The sequence below is a fragment of the Misgurnus anguillicaudatus genome, chromosome 24, assembly GCF_027580225.2.
Source record: "Misgurnus anguillicaudatus chromosome 24, ASM2758022v2, whole genome shotgun sequence".
In the NCBI taxonomy this organism is placed as follows: Eukaryota; Metazoa; Chordata; class Actinopteri; order Cypriniformes; family Cobitidae; genus Misgurnus; species Misgurnus anguillicaudatus.
In genome coordinates this window covers 25,700,833-25,725,535 of record NC_073360.2, presented here as the reverse complement: position 1 = coordinate 25,725,535, position 24,703 = coordinate 25,700,833, and the positions used below count along the sequence as shown (strand labels likewise).

General features: G+C 37.9%; 2 protein-coding genes and 1 long non-coding RNA gene across 13 annotated transcripts in view; 1 reads left to right on the top strand and 2 right to left on the bottom strand.

Annotated features, from left to right (window-relative positions):
- The window catches only part of nf1a (neurofibromin 1a), an 88,401-nt gene that overhangs the window by 19,458 nt on the left and 44,240 nt on the right, over positions 1-24,703 (top strand). For 9 of the 11 annotated variants that reach the window (XR_012367565.1, XM_055196815.2, XM_055196813.2 and 6 more), the window contains exons 21-35: positions 985-1,124; positions 1,202-1,324; positions 1,454-1,537; positions 1,641-1,757; positions 3,054-3,235; positions 3,348-3,559; positions 3,739-3,900; positions 4,216-4,319; positions 4,439-4,574; positions 7,399-7,461; positions 11,483-11,641; positions 11,933-12,030; positions 12,278-12,424; positions 12,515-12,661; positions 14,206-14,316. Coding sequence is in view for 10 of the 11 variants with exons in the window: in XM_055196815.2 (XP_055052790.2) it covers positions 985-1,124; positions 1,202-1,324; positions 1,454-1,537; positions 1,641-1,757; positions 3,054-3,235; positions 3,348-3,559; positions 3,739-3,900; positions 4,216-4,319; positions 4,439-4,574; positions 7,399-7,461; positions 11,483-11,641; positions 11,933-12,030; positions 12,278-12,424; positions 12,515-12,661; positions 14,206-14,316 (1,985 nt within the window). In the remaining variant the exon portion in view is untranslated. The remainder of the gene's footprint in view (positions 1-984; positions 1,125-1,201; positions 1,325-1,453; positions 1,538-1,640; positions 1,758-3,053; positions 3,236-3,347; positions 3,560-3,738; positions 3,901-4,215; positions 4,320-4,438; positions 4,575-7,398; positions 7,462-11,482; positions 11,642-11,932; positions 12,031-12,277; positions 12,425-12,514; positions 12,662-14,205; positions 14,317-24,703) is intronic. The other 2 variants (XM_073862826.1, XM_073862823.1) reach the window with 1 other exon arrangement.
- Positions 16,072-19,374, bottom strand: LOC129438185 (uncharacterized). Its single transcript, XR_012367596.1, has 2 exons — positions 17,878-19,374; positions 16,072-17,351 (listed from the first exon to the last, which is right to left on the bottom strand). It is a non-coding gene; the product is annotated as an uncharacterized lncRNA (long non-coding RNA).
- Positions 19,450-23,505, bottom strand: LOC129438184 (oligodendrocyte-myelin glycoprotein). Its single transcript, XM_055196817.2, has 2 exons — positions 22,968-23,505; positions 19,450-21,915 (listed from the first exon to the last, which is right to left on the bottom strand). The coding sequence occupies exons 1-2, from the start codon at positions 22,979-22,981 to the stop codon at positions 20,739-20,741; spliced, it is 1,191 nt and encodes a 396-aa protein (XP_055052792.2). The 5' UTR covers positions 22,982-23,505; the 3' UTR covers positions 19,450-20,738.

The window sequence follows — 24,703 nt, the reverse complement described above, 5'->3', positions numbered from 1 at the left end:
AATATTTTATTTGCTCATTTTTAATGAATGCAGACCTTCCACAAGGAAAACCTGTTTACTTTGCTCTAATACAAGACAAGATGTTCAAATGTCATGAACACACTATTTAGTTTAATCATTTACAATGTCATATGTCTCATTTAATATTACACAAAAATTTTATAAAAAAATATGTATTTTTATAACATATCATCAAAATGTGATAAAGATCAACCCAGTTACTTCGTTTTGGTAAACCATTCTCTGCAAGCATGTGAAAAAATAGATAATTGAAATTTGGCTCCCCTTGTGATGTCAGAAAGGGATATTACCGCCCCCTTAATCTGCACTTTCCAACCACAGCACTGCCATTTAGTGCGGTGATCAGCTCATTTAAAAGGACACCCCCAAAAATACCAAATTTTTGCTCACAACTAGTGTCAATTTCTTGAAAAAAGTTAACTTTTTTCATTAACCCTTAATTCAAGAAAAATTTTCTTATTCCATTGGAAGATTTTTTGCTTGTGATTTATTTTTTAGCAGTGATTTACTTTTGCTTAAAAGCACAAATTTGCTTACATTTTATGTTTTTTGTCTATAATCTAGACTTATTTTCCTAGGTAATTTTGCTCATCAAGAAAATACATCTTAATTTAAGAATTGTTTTGATATTTTTACTGAAAACAAGACAAAAATATTAAGTAAGAAAGTCTTTTTTTGCAGTATATTCTATTTTGAGCTAAAACTTCACATATGTACTCTGGTGACACCAAAGATTTATTTGACATCTTAAAAAAGTCTTGTAAAATGTCTCCTTTAAACTCTGCAGCATCTGTTTTTTTGTATGGTATTAGTTTTGAGCAGTTGTTATCTGGGAATAACAAACCTACAAATGTCGCAACTGGCCAATCAGAATCAAGCATTCCAACGAGCCATGTAATAATCTACTGTATGTAATGCCAATCAGCTTTTTAATTTTTTTAATTTTGTCTTTCACTTCCCCAGGTCCCTATTACAGACACCAACACTTTATTTGTAGAGCAGACCATTGCCATCATGAAGAACCTGCTGGACAGCCACACTGAGGGAAGTTCTGAGCACCTGGGTCAGGCCAGTATTGAGACCATGATGCTCAACCTTGTCAGGTAAGACCGCAACTCTTTCTGTTCTGACGGATCTGTTTGTCTCCTCGGAAGTGATTTTCAACTTTATTTTTTTGAAGATATGTGCGTATTTTGGGAAACCTGGTCCATGCCATTCAGATTAAAACTAAGCTGTGTCAGTTAGTAGAGGTGATGATGCAGCGCAGAGATGATCTCTCCTTCTGCCAGGAAATGAAATTCAGGTAATAATAATATCTGACTTAGTTTGTAGTGGAAATGCTCGCTCTCTTCTTCTCCTTGTACATCACACAACATAATTAAATGTATGAACTAAAGGGCTGTGCAATGTCTATTGTCGTTGAATTTCACAGAAATAAAATGGTGGAGTATCTCACAGACTGGGTCATGGGGACCTCCAATCAAGCAGCAGACGATGACATCAAATGTCTGACACGGTAAAACATTCGGAAATGTACAAATATGTTCATATAAAAGCTCTAGAGTCTTTTATCATATGTGAATCATTTATTGGATGATTTATTTTTTGTTGTTGTCCAGGGATCTTGACCAGGCCAGTATGGAGGCAGTTGTTTCTCTATTGGCTGGTCTTCCCCTGCAGCCTGAAGAGGGTGATGGTGTCGAGCTCATGGAGGCCAAGTCTCAGCTATTTCTAAAGTGAGATCACTCACTGGATTTCCCAACATTTCTTGATTTAAAAATTTTAAGGGGACAATTTATCCTAAATGTAAAATAATCATAATTTACTAATCATTATAGGGGCAAGTTTTCTGGACATGGTTTAGATTGATTCAGGATTAGGCCTTAGATATATTAGGAAATTTAAAGGTCCGGTTCATTCGGTGTTTGCAAAGGTTTGATTGTGTTTACAGTGCACAATATGGCATGTGTTCATGTTTTACGTGTAAAAAATGCAGTATTTTTTCACACAATTTACTTATCTGTATAGCCCTGTTTTCACTGTCCTAAAAACGGTCTGATGTCTTCCTTGATCTATGAAGTCCCTCCTTCAAAAATACGTATCGAGTTCTGATTGTGTAGCTTGTTTAGTGTGTTGTGATTCGACAGCAGCTTAGATTAGCTTGCCGTTAGCTTAGCTGGCGACTGATGTATTCCTATGGGCGAAGTTAAAGGAATAGTCTACTCATTTTCAATATTAAAATATGTTATTACCTTAACTAAGAATTGTTGATACATCCCTCTATCATCTGTGTGCGTGCACGTAAGAAGCGCTGGAGCGCGCTGCGACGCTTCGATAGCATTTAGCTTAGCCCCATTCATTCAATGGTACCATTTAGAGATAAAGTTAAAAGTGACCAAACACATCAACGTTTTTCCTATTTAAGACGAGTAGTTATACGAGCAAGTTTGGTGGTACAAAATAAAACGTAGTGCTTTTCTAAGCGGATTTAAAAGAGGAACTATATTTTATGGCGTAAAAGCACTTTTGGGAGTACTTCGACTCGCCTGAAAAGTCCGCTCCCCTTCTCACTCTCATAATGGGAGAGGGAGGGTGTTACTGCGCCGAGTTGAAGTACTTCCATAAGTGCTATTACGCCATAAAATATAGTTCCTCTTTTAAATCCGCTTAGAAAAGCGCTACGTTTTATTTTGTACCACCAAACTTGCTTGTATAACTACTCGTCTTAAATAGGAAAAACGTTGATGTGTTTGGTCACTTCTAACTTTATCTCTAAATAGTACCATTGAATGAATGGGGCTAAGCTAAATGCTATCGAAGCGTTGCAGTGCGCTCAAGCGCTTACGTGCATGCACACAGATGATAGAGGGATGTATCAACAATTCTTAGTTAAGGTAATAACATATTTTAATATTGAAAATGAGTAGACTATTCCTTTAATTCAAAAAACTGTTCTACTGTCAAACTTGGAAGGAAGTAAGTAGTAGTGAATAGTAAATTCAGTCTTTATTCCTCTTTTGCTCCTTTCACAGGTACTTCACACTTTTCATGAATCTGTTGAATGACTGCAGTGAGGTTGAGGAAGACGGACAGCAGGTCGCCGGGCGGAAACGTGGCATGTCTAGGCGACTGGCATCTCTGCGTCACTGCACGGTGCTGGCCATGTCCAACCTACTAAATGCCAATGTGGACAGCGGCCTCATGCACTCTATCGGTGAGAGACATTGAAATCATTGTGTTACGAATACGATTGATTGAAGTTATCAAAATGTACAATTGGACATTATTTCATTTAGCTAATGTTTTTCTTTTCTATTTCTGAATAGGTCTGGGCTACCATAAGGACTTACAGACACGTGCTACGTTCATGGAGGTTCTCACTAAGATCCTTCAGCAGGGGACTGAATTCGACACGTTAGCAGAGACTGTGCTGGCCGATCGCTTTGAGAGACTCGTCGAGCTGGTCACCATGATGGGAGACCAGGGAGAACTACCCATTGCCATGGCATTGGCCAATGTGGTCCCGTGCTCCCAATGGGTAAATGTTAAATAGATACGTTTTGTAGTCTGAGAAAAAAACGTATCCTTCGATCGAACCATATTTGAGTTCATAAACGCAAAAACATCTAGATGTGCCAACTCACCAACAGTGTAATACATTACATCTGCTATTGGTCATTGGAGAAAAGATATGATCAATTTTGTGTTGATTTGTAGGATGAGCTGGCCAGGGTGTTGGTGACATTGTTCGATTCTCGACATCTGCTGTATCAGCTGCTATGGAACATGTTTTCTAAAGAAGTGGAGTTGGCCGACTCTATGCAGACCCTTTTCAGAGGCAACAGCCTAGCCAGCAAGATTATGACATTTTGCTTTAAGGTAACGTGAAACACTTATTCATCTCTTATAATCTACAATTATATGTGGAATATAAATGTTTAAAAGAGACCTTGACATCTAAATAGTGACTATAGTCTGTTTATTAGAAGCCATCTATATTTATCTGTTGTTAACAAATTGAAGGCATAACCAGTGTTATAGTCATCATGACCACCTAAACCGAGACCAGAGGGTGTCGAGACCAAAACAAGACCTTGACCAAAGACAGTCTAGAAAATGGTTTTGAGACCATTCTCGAGGACTATAACACTAGTGATAACACGTCCTGTTTTTGTGCCGGCACTTTATTTGCAGGTGTATGGTGCTACATATCTGCAGAAGTTGCTGGAGCCGCTCTTAAAAGGAATAATCACTACGCCGGAATGGCAGCAGATCAGTTTTGAAGTCGACCCCACAAGGCACGCTTGTCTAGTCAGATTACTGATATTAAGACTGTATTGCTAACACAGCTGTATTCTGTTGTGATATTGTTAAAGTGTGAGGTTTAGCGTTTATGACTTTTACATGTCTGATTTAGGTTGGAATCGACAGAGAACCTGGAGGAGAACCAGAAGAACCTGCTGCAGATCACGGACCGCTTCTTTCTGGCTATCATCAACTCTTCCACAGAGTTTCCTCCTCAGCTGCGCAGCGTTTGTCACTGCCTGTATCAGGTACGCTTACACGTCAGCCTGCTTCAACACTTCAATACTGTATTATTTGACCAATGTCACTAATGCTGGCTTTAATGCTTGGGCATCCACTGATCACTTCTAAAATGGAAACCTGCTTTTATCTTCATGCATCTTCCTCATCCCAGTCTGTGTGTGTACAAACATACTGTATTTTCTACTTTTTACCCAATTACACCTTACAGTTGGCAAAGAACGTAATATTTTTATAGGGTTGTGATGATTATTACATTTTTGTCTTGGAAATCTGAAATGTTCATAGAAAATCTTTTGGGGAAAATTCAAAATTAAATATATATAAAATAAATAAATAAGTTTGTAAATAAATTAAAGTAGATTGTTGCCCTGACAAAGGTTATAATTAGAGATGCACCGATATATCGGCCAATAATCAGCATCGGTCAATAAAAGCAAATTTTCACACAATCTGTAAAAAAACAGCTGATGGTCATGACCGATTAGGGGTGCGACGGATCACAAAACTCACGGTTCGGATCACATTACGGCACGAATCGGATTATTTTTCGGATCAGCAAAAAAGGGGTGGAAAAAATCTAATAACAAATAAAGAAATTACTAACATTTATAAAAAAAGTTGAAAGTTGCACATTAAGTAAGGTCTAAAATTGGCATTAGTTACACTGTATTTATTGTATAAAATAAATGTTATTATTATTCTTTTTAGAGCTGCAGAAGTGATTTTCCATTTGTCTTGGGTTGTTTGATTAACATTAATGACACAGACTTAAGTAGGTTAATTGAGGTTACTGTCTTTTTAAGATAATCTTGAACCTGGTTTCTGACTGTAATCTATACATAAACTTAAGACATAAACAAATGTTTTTATTAGAAAAAGAATAATGTGGAGATCATTTTGTTTGTATGTGTCCTGTCAAGAACAGAAAGATTTTATGTTCGCTTGCTTTTTGAAACGCGCCTCTCCGTGTGTCCACTCTTGAGTGCCCTTAAACGTGCATGCACACACAGAGAGAGGGGGAATTCCAAACGGTGCAGCATAAACAGTCGCTTCACATGTTGTTTTTCATTGCTCTACTTACAAAATGTATTTTAATGGACTACAGTTTGAGACACAGTAGCGCAACTCTCTCTAAAGTTTACACATCAAGAGTTCTGATCTTTGAAGCTGGACCGGAGACATTCAACCGCATGTGCGTCTGCGAGTACAGAAAGCTGTTCACTTTAACGCCTTTTTATGGTTAAATTGTTTAAAATCACTTGAATGTTAACATTTGCAAGGCTTTTGAAACGCGTGCAAATGATAAACTTTTCCCTATTTAAATTTGCGTATTAATCTGCAAATCACATGCGAACCGTGGGTCATGATCCGTACGGTTCACAGATCAACTGCGATCCGTCACAGCACTGTGGCTGATATATTGTGACAATTGAAAGAAAATGGAAATGCAATGAATTTAAGCTCTGTGTAAAGAAAATATAAAGAAATCTCTCTAGTTTAATGTTCAAAATTAATGGTCTTACATATGAATGAATAACATTTAGAAAATGTAACCTTTAGAATTTAAATAAAACCATCAGACTATCGGCAGCGTTATCAGCAGATATCAGTCTGAATAATCAGTAAAAAAAAAATAATATTGGTGCATCTCTAATTATAATACATTTATGCTACTATTTTTGTAAAATGTTAAATTGTGTGAAATGGACGTTTGTTCAGATATATTTCCGTCATTAAACACCTACCATTGTTGGCGCCTATGTGTTACGAAATGACGCAAAAGGTTAGATGTCATAAATGTTTCCAATTTTTGGCCTATTAATAATAAAACAATAATAATATGATAATAAAACAGTTATGCGTATGAAGTTGTACACTAAAACTATAAAATTAGGAAATTTGTTGGTAACAAAGTTAATGTTGTGTCTGTAAGTGTAGCTATTTTTCCATAGTAGTTTTTTTATTTTGTAAGAGGCTTGTTGGGTAATTTGTAGTGTAGTTACTTTTTATTGAATTCTTTGGTCTCAAACAGAATCAAACTGTTTTTTTTTTTTTTGTTCACAGTAATGGGTATTAATATGTTACTTATAGTAATATGTATCATACTCATAGAAATGAATTATGTTAAACAACCATTTATTTTCCTCTCTCTTAATTTCTTGTATTTCAGTTCTTGGCTTTTCTGTTTCTTTGTCTGTAATTATAAGGTTTGGGTTGTTTGGGTTCCTCAAGGGTAAAAATTCGCTGTCCAGATTTCTTGCTGGTTTGCATGTGCTTCAAGGTGGAACTTAACATCTGTTTCTCCCATTCTCTGTTTGTCTCTCCATCTTTTTTTCTTCTTTTCCAATCCAAAGAGATTCTTCAACAATCCAGACACGTCTGTTAAAAGCTATAATCAGATTTGCAGCAAGAACTACACAAACTACCAGTCACTTTAAAACACTTTGTCTTCCTTATCTCAGCTCACACATATAGTATATATCTGATATTAGACCCATATATCAAGACTTCCTCTTCTCATCCTTTATCGGTTCTTTCAGCTAATGTCAATTTGTTAATAAATTATCTTAGCATATTCACACTTTTTGCTTGAGCTGGGAGCTCTATGTCACAGCAGCTTTTTCGCAGCTTTTGCTTCACGTTTGGCTTAAGGAGCATCGCCCTGTGTTTATCTAACTGATCCTGGTGGGGGGTAAATCAAACTGTTCCTAGATCAGCTCTCGGGAAATTGTATTGTCTGCGCGTTCGTTGTGTTTGTATGCACTGTGGCTGTGCTGAGTACAGTTGTCTAGCTGCTGTGATCTCTCTGTGCTCATCTCTGCCCTGTAGGCTACTTGCCACTCCCTTCTGAATAAAGCCACTGTTAAAGAAAAAAAGGAAAACAAAAAATCCGTAAGTGTTTTAGCATTTTATTTTTCTTTAGATATCATTTTTTTGGGGGTTTGGTTTTATTCATGCCACAAATGCCGCATTGCTTTAGTTACTAATTTATTTTGTTTAGTTGAATTTTGTGCATTTGTTCATTTTGTTTTTCATGATTTCTGGCATTTTTGTCTTCTGTGCCAAAACATGTTCAGAAACTCCAATGTAATCTGTGATCTTTCTTAGAAACAAACCCGTGTTTTTATTTTAAGGCTGTTTACACGACAATGAAAGTTCGTTTTTTTTGCATTTTCGAAAAATTTCACGTACACTCGACAACGCTGTCACAAAAAGATTACCATTTACATGGACTCCTGAAAACAACTGAGGCTGGCCACACACGTGATGATTTTAAGCCCAATTTGCACCCTTGGTGATCGAAACGGGGCGTGATGATCACAAACATGCTTTTTTTGTCCAAAATAACCTCCAGTATGCTGCTTTCGATTGCGTTGGAGCTTCCCCAATCCCAAACTCTTGATTGGTCTGCCTCCGACATGACAGCTGCAATAGCCAATGAAAGCATGCAGACTTCAACCGGTTGTTGCATGCTTTTATTGCTGAAACAAGACACCCACAAACATGACATGAAAGGGGAGTATTGAGAAACAATATCGACTTGTACAACTACAGCAACAGTATAAGTGCTTTGATGTATCATGCAAGAACTACCACAACATTTTGTTTTTCTCAAGTCACGTTTGATCTCGTGTTCTGTGAGATCTCATGTCACTTTGAAATCGTTACTACAGTCATCACGTGTGTGGTCTCGTGGTCTGGTCGAATCATCCAGTGTGTGCGTCTCGATAATTAAATTGTATCATTTGACACTATCCCTATCCCATGGATTTAAAACCGTTTAAGATGTAAAAACGTTCAGTGTGTCCGAGGCCTTAGACTGCTGTATTACATGTGTCAGGCCAGTAGATTCTGATGTGACCTTGTAAAGAAACACTGTACGCCTAAGGACATACACATTCTTCTACAGAGCGATAAATATAAACAATCAAGATGGCGAAAGCATCAAGCATGTTTGGTTAGGTGGACTATGAGGTAGCTTTATTACTACAAGTGACCCTGGACTATAAATTGGCAAAATTTTGTTGGAGAAGCATTAATAAACTCTGTATCTTTAGCAGCACAAACGTAGTCCAACACTGCTGTTGTTTTCTTGTTATACTCACGCATGCCTATAGACGGTTTCATCGGACGCACGTGTGGTGATGCGATTACGCGTCTGGTTGGAAATTTACTTTGGGTTTAATGGTCTGACTAGTTGCTAAACTAAACTCTTGAACAAATACCTCATCAAAAATAACAAATGTTTTGGTTTCCTAGGTAATCTAAGTTTTTTTTTGCTTGTTATATAAATAAACTGCTAAGAATAAATAACACATTTTTCATTTTAAAGTAGAGTTTACCAGAAGTTATGTGTGTTCCATGAAAGCCGCTTGTTCATGTTGTTACTGCTGAAACCATCTATAGACTGAATTAACGCATGACGTCATTGCTATCATAAATTTTGCGTTTACATAGTTTATGCGAAGACAGTAAGGTAATGTTTTCAAAACCTCGCGTTTTCAGGAACCAAAGCGCTGTTGTCGAGTAAACGAACAGTCAAACCGCATAAAAACTTTCCTGTTTACAGTTGAAAATGCTGCAAACAAACCCTAATGTTTTGGGGTTAACAGGTGGATAAACAAACATTTCTCGTTTAGAAGTTTAACTGGTGTGGACTGGATTGGTGGTGGGCAGTTGGATTGAATGGATTAAGCTTTTTGTACTGGAACAATCTCTTGCAGTAAAACCGAGATCTGGTGCTTTAAGGGCTCGTTATAGTTGTGCGTACGTCCTACGGCGTAGCTGCGACGGTGTAGGATACGTGTCGGTTTTCATATATACGTATGCGTCGTCGTCCGCGTCGACGTGCAAACACACATGCAGACCACTGGTAGGCAGTATCCACGAGTGTAAGCACAATAGCGGCGCTACCATCAATGAAGCAGCAGCTTGGCAAGTTTAACCCCCAAACGAAGAAGAAACTGCAACTTGTTGTGTATGTTTTGAGAAGATCGTCAGTGATGGAAATAAATAAACAGCGACTTTTGTTGCAGTTTCAACGAAATCACTCCTCAACTTGGCTCAGCTTTGTTCTCACCGTCGCAAACGGAAATACCTATGTGGCACTTTTTCTTACCTGAGCGGAGGGGTTCTAGTGGACAAATCGCAGCTCTTGCGGTCTGCGTAGAACTGACGCGCTGTTAAAAATCTGACGAGGTGCTACGCAGAGGCTACGTGTAACCTATGGCATAGATCTTACGCACGACTATAAATTGGACTTTACTGTGTGGGTTTATGTTCTGTTACACCAAAGTGCAACAGGAGCCCTCTACTAACTCGGTTTATGTTTTGAAAGCATTTTCTCATCACAAACATACATTAAGGTTTTCATTTAGGAAAAAAAACTCGTTTGGTTTTTGGTACAGTATGTTAAGGGTCAATGACTCGTGTGACTTGGAAAGCTAAGTTTTTTTATGATAATTTTACCTTATTTGCATGAATTAGATGGGATCTAATGAACATGTTGGTGCTTCTCTGGGTTTTGTCGTTTAATCTTTGAATTGTCTTCAAATCAGGGGTTGTGCATGTTTGCACAAACCACTGGTGCTTTTGCATGTGTGAAAATACAAATTGTTCTCACCTTTTGTTTCCTGTCTTTTGTATTTTCACATTTCCAGCTTACTGTCAGATGTGACCATGCATTCTTAGTGAAGAATTCCTTTGGTCTCATCATTAGATGGCTTGTACTTCTTTTACAATAAGCTGAGGCACTAATAGCCTGTTGTAGGTCCCAAACTAAATTAAATTTTACTTCGAAATTACTTCGTTATGTCCTTCTTATGAATTTGGGTCAAAGCTATCAATTAATATTATTATTTTAAGTGTGGTGGAATATGGGCCATGTGTTACCATGGATGTTTATAATATTGACCCTTTTTTGCCCTCAAAACATGATTTAATTTCATAATGATTGTTGCTCTGGGCAAAACTAATATCAGATGATGTGAGTCGTACTGTTTTTATTCACCTTAACTTAAATATTTGCTATGTCCACTTTTGCAGCAATTACAGCAGCTCATCCCTATGGCATAATGTTAATATATTTCCTCAGAACTTTATCCATAATGTTATCCCATGCCTTATGCAACTCAAGCCAAAGGCTTTTCTTTGAACGTACAAGTGCAGTTTATTTTCCAACTCTCCCCAAATTTGCTTATTAGAGTTCAGGGGTGGACAGTAAGGAAGTCTCCTTATGATGGCTCTATTATATGGTTTGTAGAGCATAATGATGACTTTGGAGATACAGTGGTGGCCATCATAAGGATATTTAGGTCATTTTCTTACTGGGCTCCTCAAAGTCCGGACCTCAACCCAATCGAGCAAATTTAGGGAGCACATTCTTTATATACATATATTTCATACTTATGAAACGTGTGTATGCTGTCTTTCTTATTCTTTTAACCGTAAACATTTATTCTGTTTGATAAAGGTGTTTTCTTGTAAGGGTGTGTGCAATCTGTATTTGTGCTGTGTCTGTGCATTTGATTTTATTGAAACCATTGGAAAATGTATAGCCTCTTTTGTGGTTCTGCAGGTTTGATATTGTCTTATGATTTTCAGTTCAATGTAAACACTGTTGTGTTTCTTGTAAGTCATCTGACCCACTTTCCTTTCAAAGCAAAGCTTGCAATCCCATTTTACATGACACCAAAACTTATATATCAGTTGAGTTTTTGTTTTTCTTTGTCATTGTTATGCTCTTTTTTTAAAAATATCATTCCATTAATTCTAAACCTATATAAAAATGTATATAAATCTTAATAATATTAAGAATGTTTTTTTTTTATGACGGTTTTTCGTTTACCTTTGAATTAAACCCTGCCGAAACTCACTGGTCTTCCCTGCCGTTTTCTTCTTATCTTATGTGCAGGTGGTGAGCCAGCGGTTTCCTCAAAACAGTATCGGTGCTGTAGGAAGTGCCATGTTCTTGCGCTTTATTAACCCTGCTATCGTCTCGCCGTATGAGACGGGAATCCTGGACAAGAAACCCCCTCCGCGTATTGAACGCGGTCTCAAGCTCATGTCTAAAGTAAGTGTGACCACAAAAGTACACTTAGATGCAGTATGGTGCCCTCCGAATCTGTATCCTGGGCCTTTTTCTTTTTGGTATTTATGTATTAACGATTTTTATTATCTGTAGTTAATGTACGAGTTGCCCGAGGTGCTGTCTAAATACCTCCAAACATATTTAAAAAACATTATCTTTGCATCTACGGTTCATGTAACACTGTGAAATGCTGAACCGTGTTAAATAGCAGCACATTGTTGTAAAGATTTTTGTTGTTGCAATATTTATACAGTTTTTTTTCCTTTTTTTCAGATTCTCCAGAGCATTGCTAATCACGTTCTCTTTACTAAAGAGGAGCACATGCGGCCCTTTAATGACTTTGTAAAAAGCAACTTTGATGCTGCCAGAAGGTGTGTTTATGTTTGTTTCATTAAGTATCTCACATATAAAAGGTTATGCATTACTAGCTGTAATATTTTATGGACACTAGGAAATAAACTGCATTAGACTTTCCACTTGAACTGAATTTAACATGACCGATTTCTGTTGTTTAAGGTTTAAAGCTGTCAGCTTTTCAGAACCCATTTGGCCTTACAGAATCCTTATAAACGTTTATGTAGTGTAAGATTCAAAATACTTGTGGTTTTGTATTTGCAGGTTCTTCTTGGATATTGCGTCTGACTCTCCTCCGAGTGATTCGGTGAATCACAGCCTGTCTTTTATCAGTGATGGGAATGTTCTAGCACTGCACCGTCTGTTGTGGAACAACCAGGAGAGAATTGGCCAATACCTGTCCAGCAACAGGTAACAGTAACAGCCTCTAGGCACACTATGGGATAGGTTTGTTATTCAAATACCATTTTGGAAATATTAAAATGAAACTTAAATCTATAGGGATCACAAGGCAGTGGGACGCAGACCATTTGATAAGATGGCTACCCTCCTGGCATACCTGGGCCCCCCCGAACATAAGCCAGTGGCTGATACACACTGGTCCAGTCTCAACCTTACCAGCTCAAAGTTTGAGGAGTTTATGACAAGGTGACTGCCCCTTCTTCTGCAAAATAGCAAAGTCATTCTGCTCGCTGAACAGTATTTATAAAAAGTTTGGGGTTATTGGTAGTAAATTTGTTATAACAGTTAAAGGCGTAGTTCACCCAAAAATAAAAGTCTGTTATCATTTACTCGCCCTTATGTCATTCTAAACCTGTATGAGTTTTTGGTAACACTTTACAATAAGGTTCATTAGTTAACATTAGTTAACTACATTAGTTAACATGAACTAATAATGATCTGCACTTATAAGCATTTTTTAATCTTTGTTAATGTTAATTTCAACAATTAACTAATACTTCATTAAAATCTTGTTAACGTTAGTTAATGCACTGTGAACTAACATGAACAAACAATGAACAGCTTTATTTCCATTAACTAACATTAACAAAGATTAATAAAGACTGTAACAAATGTATTGCTCATGGTTTGTTCATGTTAGTTACTAATACATTAATTAATGTTAACTAATTAACCTTATTGTAAAGTGTTACCAAGTTTTTTTATTCTGTAAACGCATTAGTTGATGGTTTCCATTGACATCCATAGTAGGAGAAACAAATACTATGGAAGTGAGTTGCTACAGACAACTGTGTGCTTACCATCATTTATCAAAAATCATCATCTTTTGTGTTCAACAGAATGAAGAAACTCATAAAGGTTTGTAACAACATGAGGGCGAGTAAATGATAACATACTTTTCATTTTTGGTGAACAACGATCCCTTTAACAACGATCCATATATAGAAGACCTTATATGTACTGCTAAATCATTTTGAGTCGTTAAATGTGATTTTTTTTAATTTTTTTATTAAAGGGACTCTTTATGCTCATTTTCCACCTCCCCTAGAGTTAAACATTTGATTTTTACCGTTTTGGAATCCATTCAGCTGATCTCTGCGTCTAGTGGTACCAGTTTTAGCATAGCTTAGCATAATCCATTGAATCTGATTAGACCATTAGCATCGCGCTAAAAATGCTCAGAGTTTGGATATTTTTCCTATTTAAAACATGACTCTTCTGTAGTTACATGGTGTACTAAGACCGACAGACAATTAATGATATTACGCAGCAGCTGAAAATAGTCCCTTTAGTAACTTTCAATAGCTGGGGACAATTTTCAGGCGCTGCGTAATATCATTGCGCCTCCTGCAGCCATAACACGGCGGCGAAGTTCTTTGATTATTACACCGGAATGAGAGTATATTTCCTAGCCATATCTGCCTAGAAAATTCCAACTTTTATTTTTCCGTCGGTCTTAATACACAATATAACTACAGAAGAGTCAAGTTTTAATTATTTTTTTGTGCAATGCTAAAGCTATGATTCAATGGATTATGCTAAGCTATGCTAAAAGTGGTACCGCCAGACCTGGAGATCTGCGGAATGGATTCCAAAACGGTAAAAAATCAAATGTTTAACTATAGGGGAGCTGGGAAATTAACATATTTTAAAAAAAAGTGAATTGTCCCTTTTAAAGACGTATTGTTTGTTTATTTAAACATTTAAATATGTTTTTACTGTGCCCTTAGGCATCAAGTTCATGAAAAAGAAGAATTTAAAGCTTTGAAGACACTCAACATTTTTTACCAAGCTGGCACATCTAAGAACGGCAATCCCGTCTTTTATTACATTGCCCGCAGGTAGGAGCTTGTATTTTAAGATGTAGCTTTGCTGTTGTAACACTTGTGTTCCCACATCTCCTGCTTACTCAGTTGGCAGGGAGCTACACTGCGACCAAAATGGTCGCATATGCGACCTTTTGAACTGCCGTTGCGACCCTAATTTTTAATGGGTCGCAACTGTGCTACCTAATGTTTTAGGCAATATGCTATGATTTACTATGAGCATTTATTAAAACAGAAATGTGGATTTTAAGAATACGTTTTATAACGTGCTCTGAGCCATCAACACGTTGGCTTCATTTTGCGTGAAAGCACGTCGTGTCTCTCCCTATCAGTGTGCGTTTTGCGTGCTCAGCTGTTTCTCAATGAATTAGGTGCGACGCGACGCAAGCGCAGTGTCTTCCATGTTTCTGAACTTGAGCAGAGGTCTTTCTTCACTGAGGACGCGGGACCCGTATGGTTCCGGGTTTATATTTTAAATGGTCTGTCGGGTCCGGTTAGGTCCTAGTTTAATTACTTTGGGTCCCAAGTCTGATTAATATTGTGTTTATAACCCGAGTCGATCGGAAAACGGCCATGAGCGCTACCGCGCTAAAGCACGAGTGCATTTTCAGCGTGCCTTCGGTTTCTATGGCGATGGTTCTTGTTACGACCACGCGCTGCATTTGCTTTCTCACTTTTTTTATGATCTTATTATTAATAAACCATATCTTTTCTAAAACCATATCCATATTAAGTTTGGACAGAGATTGTAGCAAAAAGCAGTGCTAATGTCAAGCCCATTGCACTGAATGAGCAAAGCAATGTAAAGTCTGTCACCGGGACAGTAAGTAGACTTTTAAATCTGAAATAATGAGTGGATTAGGCTTTTTAAATCGGCAAGAGAGAAATAGAAAGATAGAGCAGAAGCAGTAAAAGTGCCTATCTAATAGAAATTATTACCATTATAACATCAGTCATAACATCAGTCACATTTATAATCTATAGACCTGCACTGTCTATTAATATACTATACATAGTATTGTATTATATTGAGTTTGATAAAAGGGGTCTAATTGCTTCATATATCAGTGCAAAAACAGTAAGTGTTTTCGTGGTGCTTTGACAAACAGTGTCAGCTTTGTTAATGGCAAAGAAAGTTTGGAGTGTTTAGATTAATGAAATATAATGTGAAATTAATATTAATTTTCAATAAATCAAAGTATTGTGTTGTGTCACACATTATTAGTTCTTCGTCACATGTATAGTAGACCATTATTTGTCAGTGGGTAATAATTGCCCTTTTCACCGGCTACCACCACCAAGTAAATTTCAGATCTTTGGGAAACACCGCAACATTTAAGAAAACAAGGCGGCATGTGGTTTAAAAGATGGCAAGTAAAATAAAAAGCATATCTGTATGCAGTACAGTTTCATTATTGTTCATTATTAACCAGAGCGCCTTAATATAACTTGAAAAAAATATGTGCGACCAAATCATATTTTGCGCCAGTAACTGAAAAAGTTGGTAGCGCAAGTGCCACCAGTGGAAAAGGTTAGTGTAGTTCCCTGGTTGGGTGTAGTGTTTCGTTTCATCTATATCCTGTTTATCACATTTGCTCTCCTCAAGATTGACACAAGCCATGTTTGAGTATCTGATTGCTCATACAGTTTTGCATAAATCCATATTGTGTTTTCAGTTTGTTTGTATTGGTTGTCAAAACAGAGATTTTGACAAGTTTTCATTTTATGTCTTTTAAAATAGAGAAGTAACAAATTAACCAACAATACATATGACTTTAAAATGGATTTATTACATTTGATTTAATTATTTCTACAGAACAGTTTCATTTAATATGTTTTAAAGCATGATGGTATTGACAGTATAAGATGAGTAATCTTTGCTAAATGAATAAACTTTAAATGTAGTAAGTCTGCAATCAAAGTCAGTATTATCAAATGATTTCAATATGTTTCTCATTAATTTTATATGTATTAACTACATTTTACATATTATCTACATTCATATTACTGCTCTTTACTCTTAATGGATTTTAACAGTTTCATTGTTTGTTTTGAATCGCTTAGGAGAAACATCTGATACTTGATATTTAAATGAATCACAACTAAGAACTTAATCAGAGTTATGAGTTATGAAAGACCAACCTCAGGTCAACCACAGGTTTGGTGCATCCTGTAGGTTTTAGCTGTGTGATAAAGTAATTCAATTCCTCATCTCCTAAAGATGATCAGAGTTGCTAAATGAGTGTAAGGACCCCAATGACGCCGACCGCGTAGATCAGAAATTCAGGCAGCCTTAGGATCTTTGGATATAAACGTGCCACACCAGAGCTGGATGTTGGATTTGAGTTTGTAGGGTTGGTTGGGTTGCCTGTTGGATTTGATTTAGTGGAGTTGGTTGGGTTGGCTGTTGAATTTGAGATAGTGGAGTTGGTTGGGTTGGCTGTTGAATTTGAGATAGTAGGGTTGGTTGGGTTGGCTGTTGAATTTGAGATAGTAGGGTTGGTTGGGTTGGCTGTTGAATTTGAGATAGTAGGGTTGGTTGGGTTGGCTGTTGAATTTGAGATAGTAGGGTTGGTTGGGTTGGCTGTTGAATTTGAGATAGTAGGGTTGGTTGGGTTGGCTGTTGAATTTGAGATAGTGGAGCTGGTTGGGTTGGCTGTTGAATTTGAGATAGTCGAGTTGGTTGGGTTGGCTGTTGAGTTTGAGATAGTAGAGTTGGTTGGGTTGGCTGTTGGATTTGAGTTAGTGGAGTTGGTTGGGTTGGTTGGGTTGGCTGTTGAATTTGAGATAGTAGGGTTGGTTGGGTTGGCTGTTGAATTTGAGATAGTGGAGCTGGTTGGGTTGGCTGTTGAATTTGAGATAGTCGAGTTGGTTGGGTTGGCTGTTGAGTTTGAGATAGTCGAGTTGGTTGGGTTGGCTGTTGAATTTGAGTTGCACGCGTCGGTTGAGTTGGTGGAGGTTGAGTTGATGACACTGATGAGACCATTGCCTGTAATCATCATAGTGACCATCAGAAGTATTCTCTGTTTGGTAATCATTTTTAGGTTTTCCTTTGCAGTTATGAAAGAAAAAAAAACAAAATATGTGGTTTAATTATAGGTTACTTTTAACATTTGTTTTTGTTATTTCAACTCTACCATCAGGTATATATTTTAATCTTTTGAGTTGAAGACTTTACTATATATTGTCAATACTATTATTAATGAATAATTATCCAGTACTACTGCTTTTTTATCCCACACAGTGTATTCACCAATGTATTCATCTGAAAGCCTAAGCGACACATAAAAATTAATAAATGTCTTTATGTAACAAAAACAAACCCAAGTTGCATTTATTTTAAATGATATATAGCATAAATACATTACCAATAAAGTAATTTTCACAAAATGTTTGTTTGAAATATGATATATTTTTAACATTAGGGCAAAGTATTTTAACTCTTTCTGGCTGTTTAATTTAATTATTTAATTTAATATTAATTATTTTAAATGTCTGTTGAATATATGGTACTTGAATTAGATTTTGAGTGTCCAGATAATTTTGGACTATATATATAAAAAAGGTCATATTTACCGTGGTCTCGAGGGTGATCTGTCTGGCTGTGTCGATTCTCTAGAAGGATATCAGTGTGACTCAGTATTGTACTCTGCCTTTTTTATTTAAATCAACACACTCACGAGGTAAAGAGGTGTTAACATTGAGGATATATAAACATATCCTCCCCTATATAAATGCAGTCCATAAATAAACATATCCTCCCTATTCCACTCTTCCATTTGTTTCTTTCCTGTCTTGTCTTGCTAAATGCCAGATTTGGTGTTACACTGGGGATGGGACGATTACCGGTTTCACGGTTAACCACGATAAAATGTCCTGACGGTTAGTATTATCGTTTAAAATTTTATTTAATAAAACTTGCGGTAATTCCTGTCCAGCCAGAATCAGTTTGATGCAGGCGCGCACATGCAGCATAGTTTTTTGCACAAGAATGGCTATAAGGGATAATGTATTGTATTCATTCATGGTAAACTTATTAGACCGATTTATTTATTTTTTACCACAGAAATAATTTCAGAGACATGAAATATTAAAATGTGATTTTTAAAAATAAAACTTGTTCAAATGTTTCCAGTGTGTATCAGTTCTTTTTGAACATTTCCATCTCATTTGAACAAAACCATGATAATATTGATAACCATGATAACTTTGGTCACTATAATCATAATATGAAATTTTCATACCATCCCATCCCTACAGACATTCATACTGACTTTAGATGGGATAGTTAGAGATGAGTGAAACAAGTTGGTGCTTTGGAACAAGTTAGATATAACATAACTGCTTGCGCGCGTAACCGATAGGCAGAAAGAAGAGACGTGCCTTGTGTTGTAGGCTAGTAGCAGTGTCTGTAAGTCAAAATGCCAAGGAGTTGTTGCGTGGATAATAGTACCAACAGAGCCAGTGCTGGGTGCCTGATGTTAACATACCAGTAGATGTGACTATTACGTTACTAGCATTATAATTATAACATTATAATTCATACATGTATCACAGTAACACTGCAAAAATAAAGACAGAAAAACAGTTCCAACTAAAATCGAGTTTTATTTATATACAAACAATAAAGAACGTTTCAATAATTAAGGTTGTGCAGTAGCGGACCAGCTCACCAATCGGGCTTTCTGCCTCCTGGATGCGCGCACACCCTGTAATGTTTGTAAATCGGCAAACCGTCTATATGATGTCCAATATTTACATAGTAATCCTGATTCCACATACAGCTTTTTTATTTTTTGACTTTGTATAACTTGTTTGTGATCAAAACGTATGAATGACTCTTTGTTTTAAACGGATTTGTTAGACTACTGACTTTATTTCTGCATCATTAGTCATTGAATGAATCAGTTGAATGATTATTTAGACGTGAATTTTTTAAAGATCAAACACTAATACAAATTTGTAACAGTTTCTTGTATTGAACATTTTTTTACGGAATTTGCTGCATAATCATTGATCTTAAAAGAATTGTGCACCCAAAAATAAAAATTAATTTACTCACCCTCATTCTAAACCTTCTTTATTCTGTTAAAAACAAAAGAAGATATTTTGATAAATGAATGTAAGCACACAATTGGCGGTACACACAAATAAATATTATGAAAGTCAATGGCTTCCGTCAACTGTGTGCTTACCATCATATATTAAAATATCTTCTTTTGTGTTCAACAGAAGAAGAAAAACTAGCTGTTTTGTTCATCTTAAATCTTACTCTATTTCTTATTAATAATATTTGCTATTAAACAAAATCAGATTATCTTAAAGGCAGTTAAGTAATACATTTAAAAAATCTTAGACTTTGTCAGAGGGAGCTCTGTTTTGCGAAAGTGCCTTTGCTCCAGCTTTGGGAATTTGTTTTTGATGTAGGTTGGAGAAAACACTCTCTAGACTGCTAACATTAATTCGGTCAGTGAACCATTTAGTGGAGGGATGTGAAATGAGTGGTCAACCTTGATGCGTGCTGTATACTGCAGAAGAGGCATCGTGGGATTGCTCTTTATGTGAGGGAGACCCTTGGGCACGTGTCTAACAGCAATTTACTTAAACATTTTCAGCCCAGCCTAGCTTAAAGGTGCAGTGTGTAACTTTCAGAAGGATCTCTTGGTAGAAATGCAATATACATACTATATTATCAGTGGTGTGTAAGGACCCTTCAAAATAAACAGTATTGGTTTTTTTAGCTTAGAATGGGCTGTTTTTATCTACATACACCCATGCCCCCTTACATGGAAATCGCAATTTTGCGCCACCATGTTTCTACAGTAGCCGTAAATGGATATTCTTTTCTATAGAGCACATTTTGTCACCAAGTTGTCTCACACAATGATGCCGCTAAAGATCTACAAAGTGGACCTTTAATTAGCCAGTTGAATTTTCTAAAAATAAAATACATTTTCACAGTAAAAACCTTATTATTTTATAGCTAAGGTATAGCGAAAACAGTTTAAAGACTCTATCACTTTATTCTTACCTTAATGTGTTGTTACAGATCCCAGTTTTTTTTTTAATTCATAGAACACAACATCATAATACAGAGTTGTCATTAAAATGTTTCAATTTAAAGTTTAATTGAACATTTAAATGAGCAAGCGTTGCATAACATTGTAAAGTGCATTCTATTTTTAATGGAAAAGTGCATTCTTTTTGCCTCACCAATAAACTGGTAATTCTGTTGTACTTGTATGCATTCTAGATGATGCGAGTATACACAGTAGCCATATGATACTCAGTCACATCCATAGAAAGCCATAAGTTTGTTGAAAGCAGCCCGAAATTGCATATGGTGAAGAATGATCACGAGTGTTATGTTTTAAGACCAAACAGGTGAGTATCTTTTTGCATTCTTTCAGCTTTTAGTTCAATATTGTTATGTAAATCTACAAAACACTGAAAATCACTGCAATGCATAAAAGATTCAGAACTGCAGTTTCAAAGTTACACCTTTGTATTTGATGACTTGTGCTGCGAGCTCGGTCCGGAAGGACCTTCTTCGTGCTACGTGTTCGGATTGTTGTGCTTGTCTTTGTGGACGGACTATGTGGGGTTGAAGTGAGAAATCCCCCACCCATGCTCAGCACTTGCTCCTCTGCTCCAGAAGCATTAGCAGCATTCGGAATGTGAGGGAGGTTCAGCAGAGATGACTTAGGCAGATATCCAGAGGTAACTACCTGCATTGGTGCTCGGTGGCCAGGATTACGGGCATCGGCACCCAGCAGTGGCTCTGTGTATGCCGAAAGCCAGGTTCTCCTGGTGACTAGGTGGACCTCCCCACACGTGGGCCTGGTGTAGCAAGGGCAGCCCAGGATTTTTGCTGTGGTCTGCTGCATCCATGTCAGTAGATGGTTAATGTTCTCCTCATCCTCACAAGCCCAAGGGTTATCTCCGAGTGTTAGGAGCTGTAGTCCCACCAGCTGACTGAAGACACCGTCACTCAACGAGGTGAACCGATTTGCATGCAAGTAGAACCTAGAGAGCCTCTGCAGCCGATCCAGCGAGCCAGGTAAAATCTGCAGCAAGTAGTTGTGAGAGAGGTCCACCATCTCCACGTTATGGGGGATGTTCGTTGGGACAGTCCAGAATTTATTGTGACTGAAATTGAGAGCTCGCAGGCTAGGCAGGGTGTTGTTAATCAAAACCACCCGTTCAAGCTGGTTCTTTGACAAGTCCAGAGACTGAAGGTTCCAATGATAGGCAGTGTCATTCTTTTCCAACTGACGGATGTAGTTTCCAGAAGCATGTATGTCCCAAAGAGCTCGGGGCAGGCCAACTGGAAAGTGGTGGAGGTGGTTGTAGGAGATGTCCAGAGTTCTTAAGTGGTCAAGATGGCTGAGGAGTCCATCAAGATCTTGGAGCCTGTTATGAGACAGGTTGAGGAAATGAATGTTGTGCTGGAGGCTGTCAGGAAGGAGACTCAAGCCACGGGCAGAGCAGTCCACGACTCTGTGGCCCCTGCTACAGGTGCACATGGGTGGGCAAATGGCCAGCACACGCACTCCAAGTAGCAGAAGCAGCAGCAGGTTAGCTGGCATGGAGGCAGGCGTGATGTTGACTGTTCTGAAAAAAACAAACAAATACAAACTTGTCGCTAACCTTTTTTGCTTAAATTCAAGACTTCAAAGCTTTATTATAAATATCAGAATACCCTGACCCCCAACTGTGTCACCCTAACCCAGCGGTGTCCAATCCTGCTTCTGGAGGGCCGGTGTCTCTGCAAAGTTTTGCTCCAACCCTAATCAAATACACCTGATCCAGCTAATCAAGGTCTTCCTAGGAAGACTACAAACTTTCAGGCAGGTGGGTTGAGGGAGTGTAATGAACATTAAACATACAAAGAGGGGACATCCCACTTTCTACATGCGTCCTCCCATCAGCTTGTTCAATTATTCAAGTGAGAAAGCAAAAATATTCAGGTGTATGTCAAGTAGTGTCAACAATTTAGAAAGATACTGGGATATCATATTGGAGGTTATACCAAGTTGTTCCCACTAAGAGAAAATTAGGTTGGAGGTTGTGTTACGCATCAGCATTTGTGAAAACATCATAACACAGGGCATTATCATTCACCAGCATAATGGACTCTTATATGATGTTCAGGTCTCTCAGGTTTGTGCTTGAGATTTTGCCAGGAGCTACACAGTCCTGCTGCAGCAGTGGAAAGTAAGCATTTAGCCTTGAAGCGATGTTGTATCCTGCACAATCCAATGCACTGTTTGTCCGTAGTCTTTGTATATATATATACACATTATAAGACAGCATGGTACATTAGTGTGTTTTGGTGTGCGGGACTACATGCAACACTCTGTTCTGGAAAGTTCTTGCATTCTGGATTGCTACGGTCAGTCTTATTCTAACATTAAGTGTTGAGTATTTGCCAAAGAAATGCAAGACTTATAACGCATCCGATTCTAGAAATCTCGATGGGGAACAGTATAGCGTGAGCTTTGATTGAGGTACCCGTGTTTTGCAAACTAAAATGCCCTACTGCAGCATCACTGTGCATTTTGTGAATAAGCATGCTTACTGCATGGCTGTGTCAGCATCCAGAAACCTAGTTGCCATGAGTTTAGTGGTTTGAATGCTTTCATTTCATGTCGTATATCACTTACCTGGTCCTTTCCATCACTTTGAGGGCATTTCTCTGTTCGTTGCAACCTCTCTTCTTCTGTTTGACCTCCTTTTCTAAATCGGCGAAAGGCAGTTTCGATTGTTTAATATTTTTACATATCTGTGTATATATAAATCCACTGGTTTGACAGTAAGGTCCGCGTTCCCTCTTCGCGGTCTCCCTTTCCTGTATATTCTTGTACTTACTCTCGCTCTTTTTTCCTTCCCACTTTTTCTCATTGGCAGCAGTAAGTTACGGTGGTATATTTCCACTTTCTAGCCACTTCCTTCCCTTGCTTTTCTTGAAGGCATGGCTGTGCAGTGTGTTGGCACCTCTAGATAGCCTCCGCTCCTGCTGGCTGCCTGCTTACAGCATCAGCTTGAGAGAAAGTGGAGGGGTCCAAGATGGGCTGGGGGGTTGAATGCAGCACAGGCTCAGCCCATACTGCTGCTGATGAGGGGGAGATGCTGACTTCTGTGTTTTATATTCTGGTTCTGCACACGCAACCAAATCATCTCCTTCAATCTCTCTCTCTCTCTCCCCCTTTTTCTCTCCCCCTCTCTCTCCCCCTTTTTCTCTCCCCCTCTCTCTCCCCCCTCTCCCTCACTCCCTCCCCCTCTCCCTCCCTCTTTCTCTCTCTCTCTCTCTCTCACCCGCAGTTTTTCCCCCTTGTAGTCATGGTTTGTGCGTTTATTGCAGCCCCTCTATTTACAACCCAGTGCTTTGATAAGTTGTTAATTTGTGTTGCTGTGTATGATGCAGCTATGCAGCGAAAGGTACAAGAAGGGGTGAATGGCTTCATGTGACACTGTTTTTCACTCTTCAAGTGATGTGTGTTTGTCTTGAGGGCTATGGTTCGAAATTTGTAGTTTCATTGCTAGCCATTGTAAATATTTATCCTTGTCTAATGATCAGATGTCATTATGTTTACCCACAGTGTGTCCTGCTGACTGACGTAATAAATGTGAATGTTCATTAATTGAGGTGCAGTGCTGAGAAAACTACATACATGCGGTAATAAAGTTATAACCTAAATTGTATAGATTTTTTTAAAGATTACTAATTCAGTATTTTATTAGTAATCTAGTCTCGCGTAGCCAGACTTTCAATACTGAAGGTATTCTTTGGCAAGTGCCCACCCACAAGGCCGTTTGATTGACATGTCACACAACCAATCACAGTTTGTTTCGTCTAGCGTCACGTTTCGGGTCTTGGAAGTCTCCCCAAAATTGCAGACCGGCGTGCCACAAGTCGAGAGAAGTAACAAGTAGAGAGTAATTTTTAGCGAACGTTGCAAAAGTGGCTAAGAATGGCTCATCACTCTCTATCTCCTAACAAAACCCAAAGTTAAGCGGTAGGAAACGTATGCAGCGTTCAGCTGATCACGATAATTGCTCATTATAACCCACTTAAACAACTGCTGCTCTTCCTCGATCGAACGACAGAGCTTTGTTTCCCGAGGGACCAAAAAATTGCGAACTCTCGTCTCTCGGAAATCCGTTATATTTCAACAAATCAGAAGACGACTTCGACATTCCCACAGGGTTTCCAGTTAAAGAGACACTTCACCCATTTGCATTAATCTTTGTAAAGTTAGAACCCCAGTCATGTTTTTGAATGGTTGTGCATCATTTCCTCAGTTGCCACTGAGACAGGAAAAATACAGATTTCAGTGTTGCACTTCCTTCTTTCGATGATGTAAAAATCATCATGTTGCATCATTAAAAGAAGGAAGTG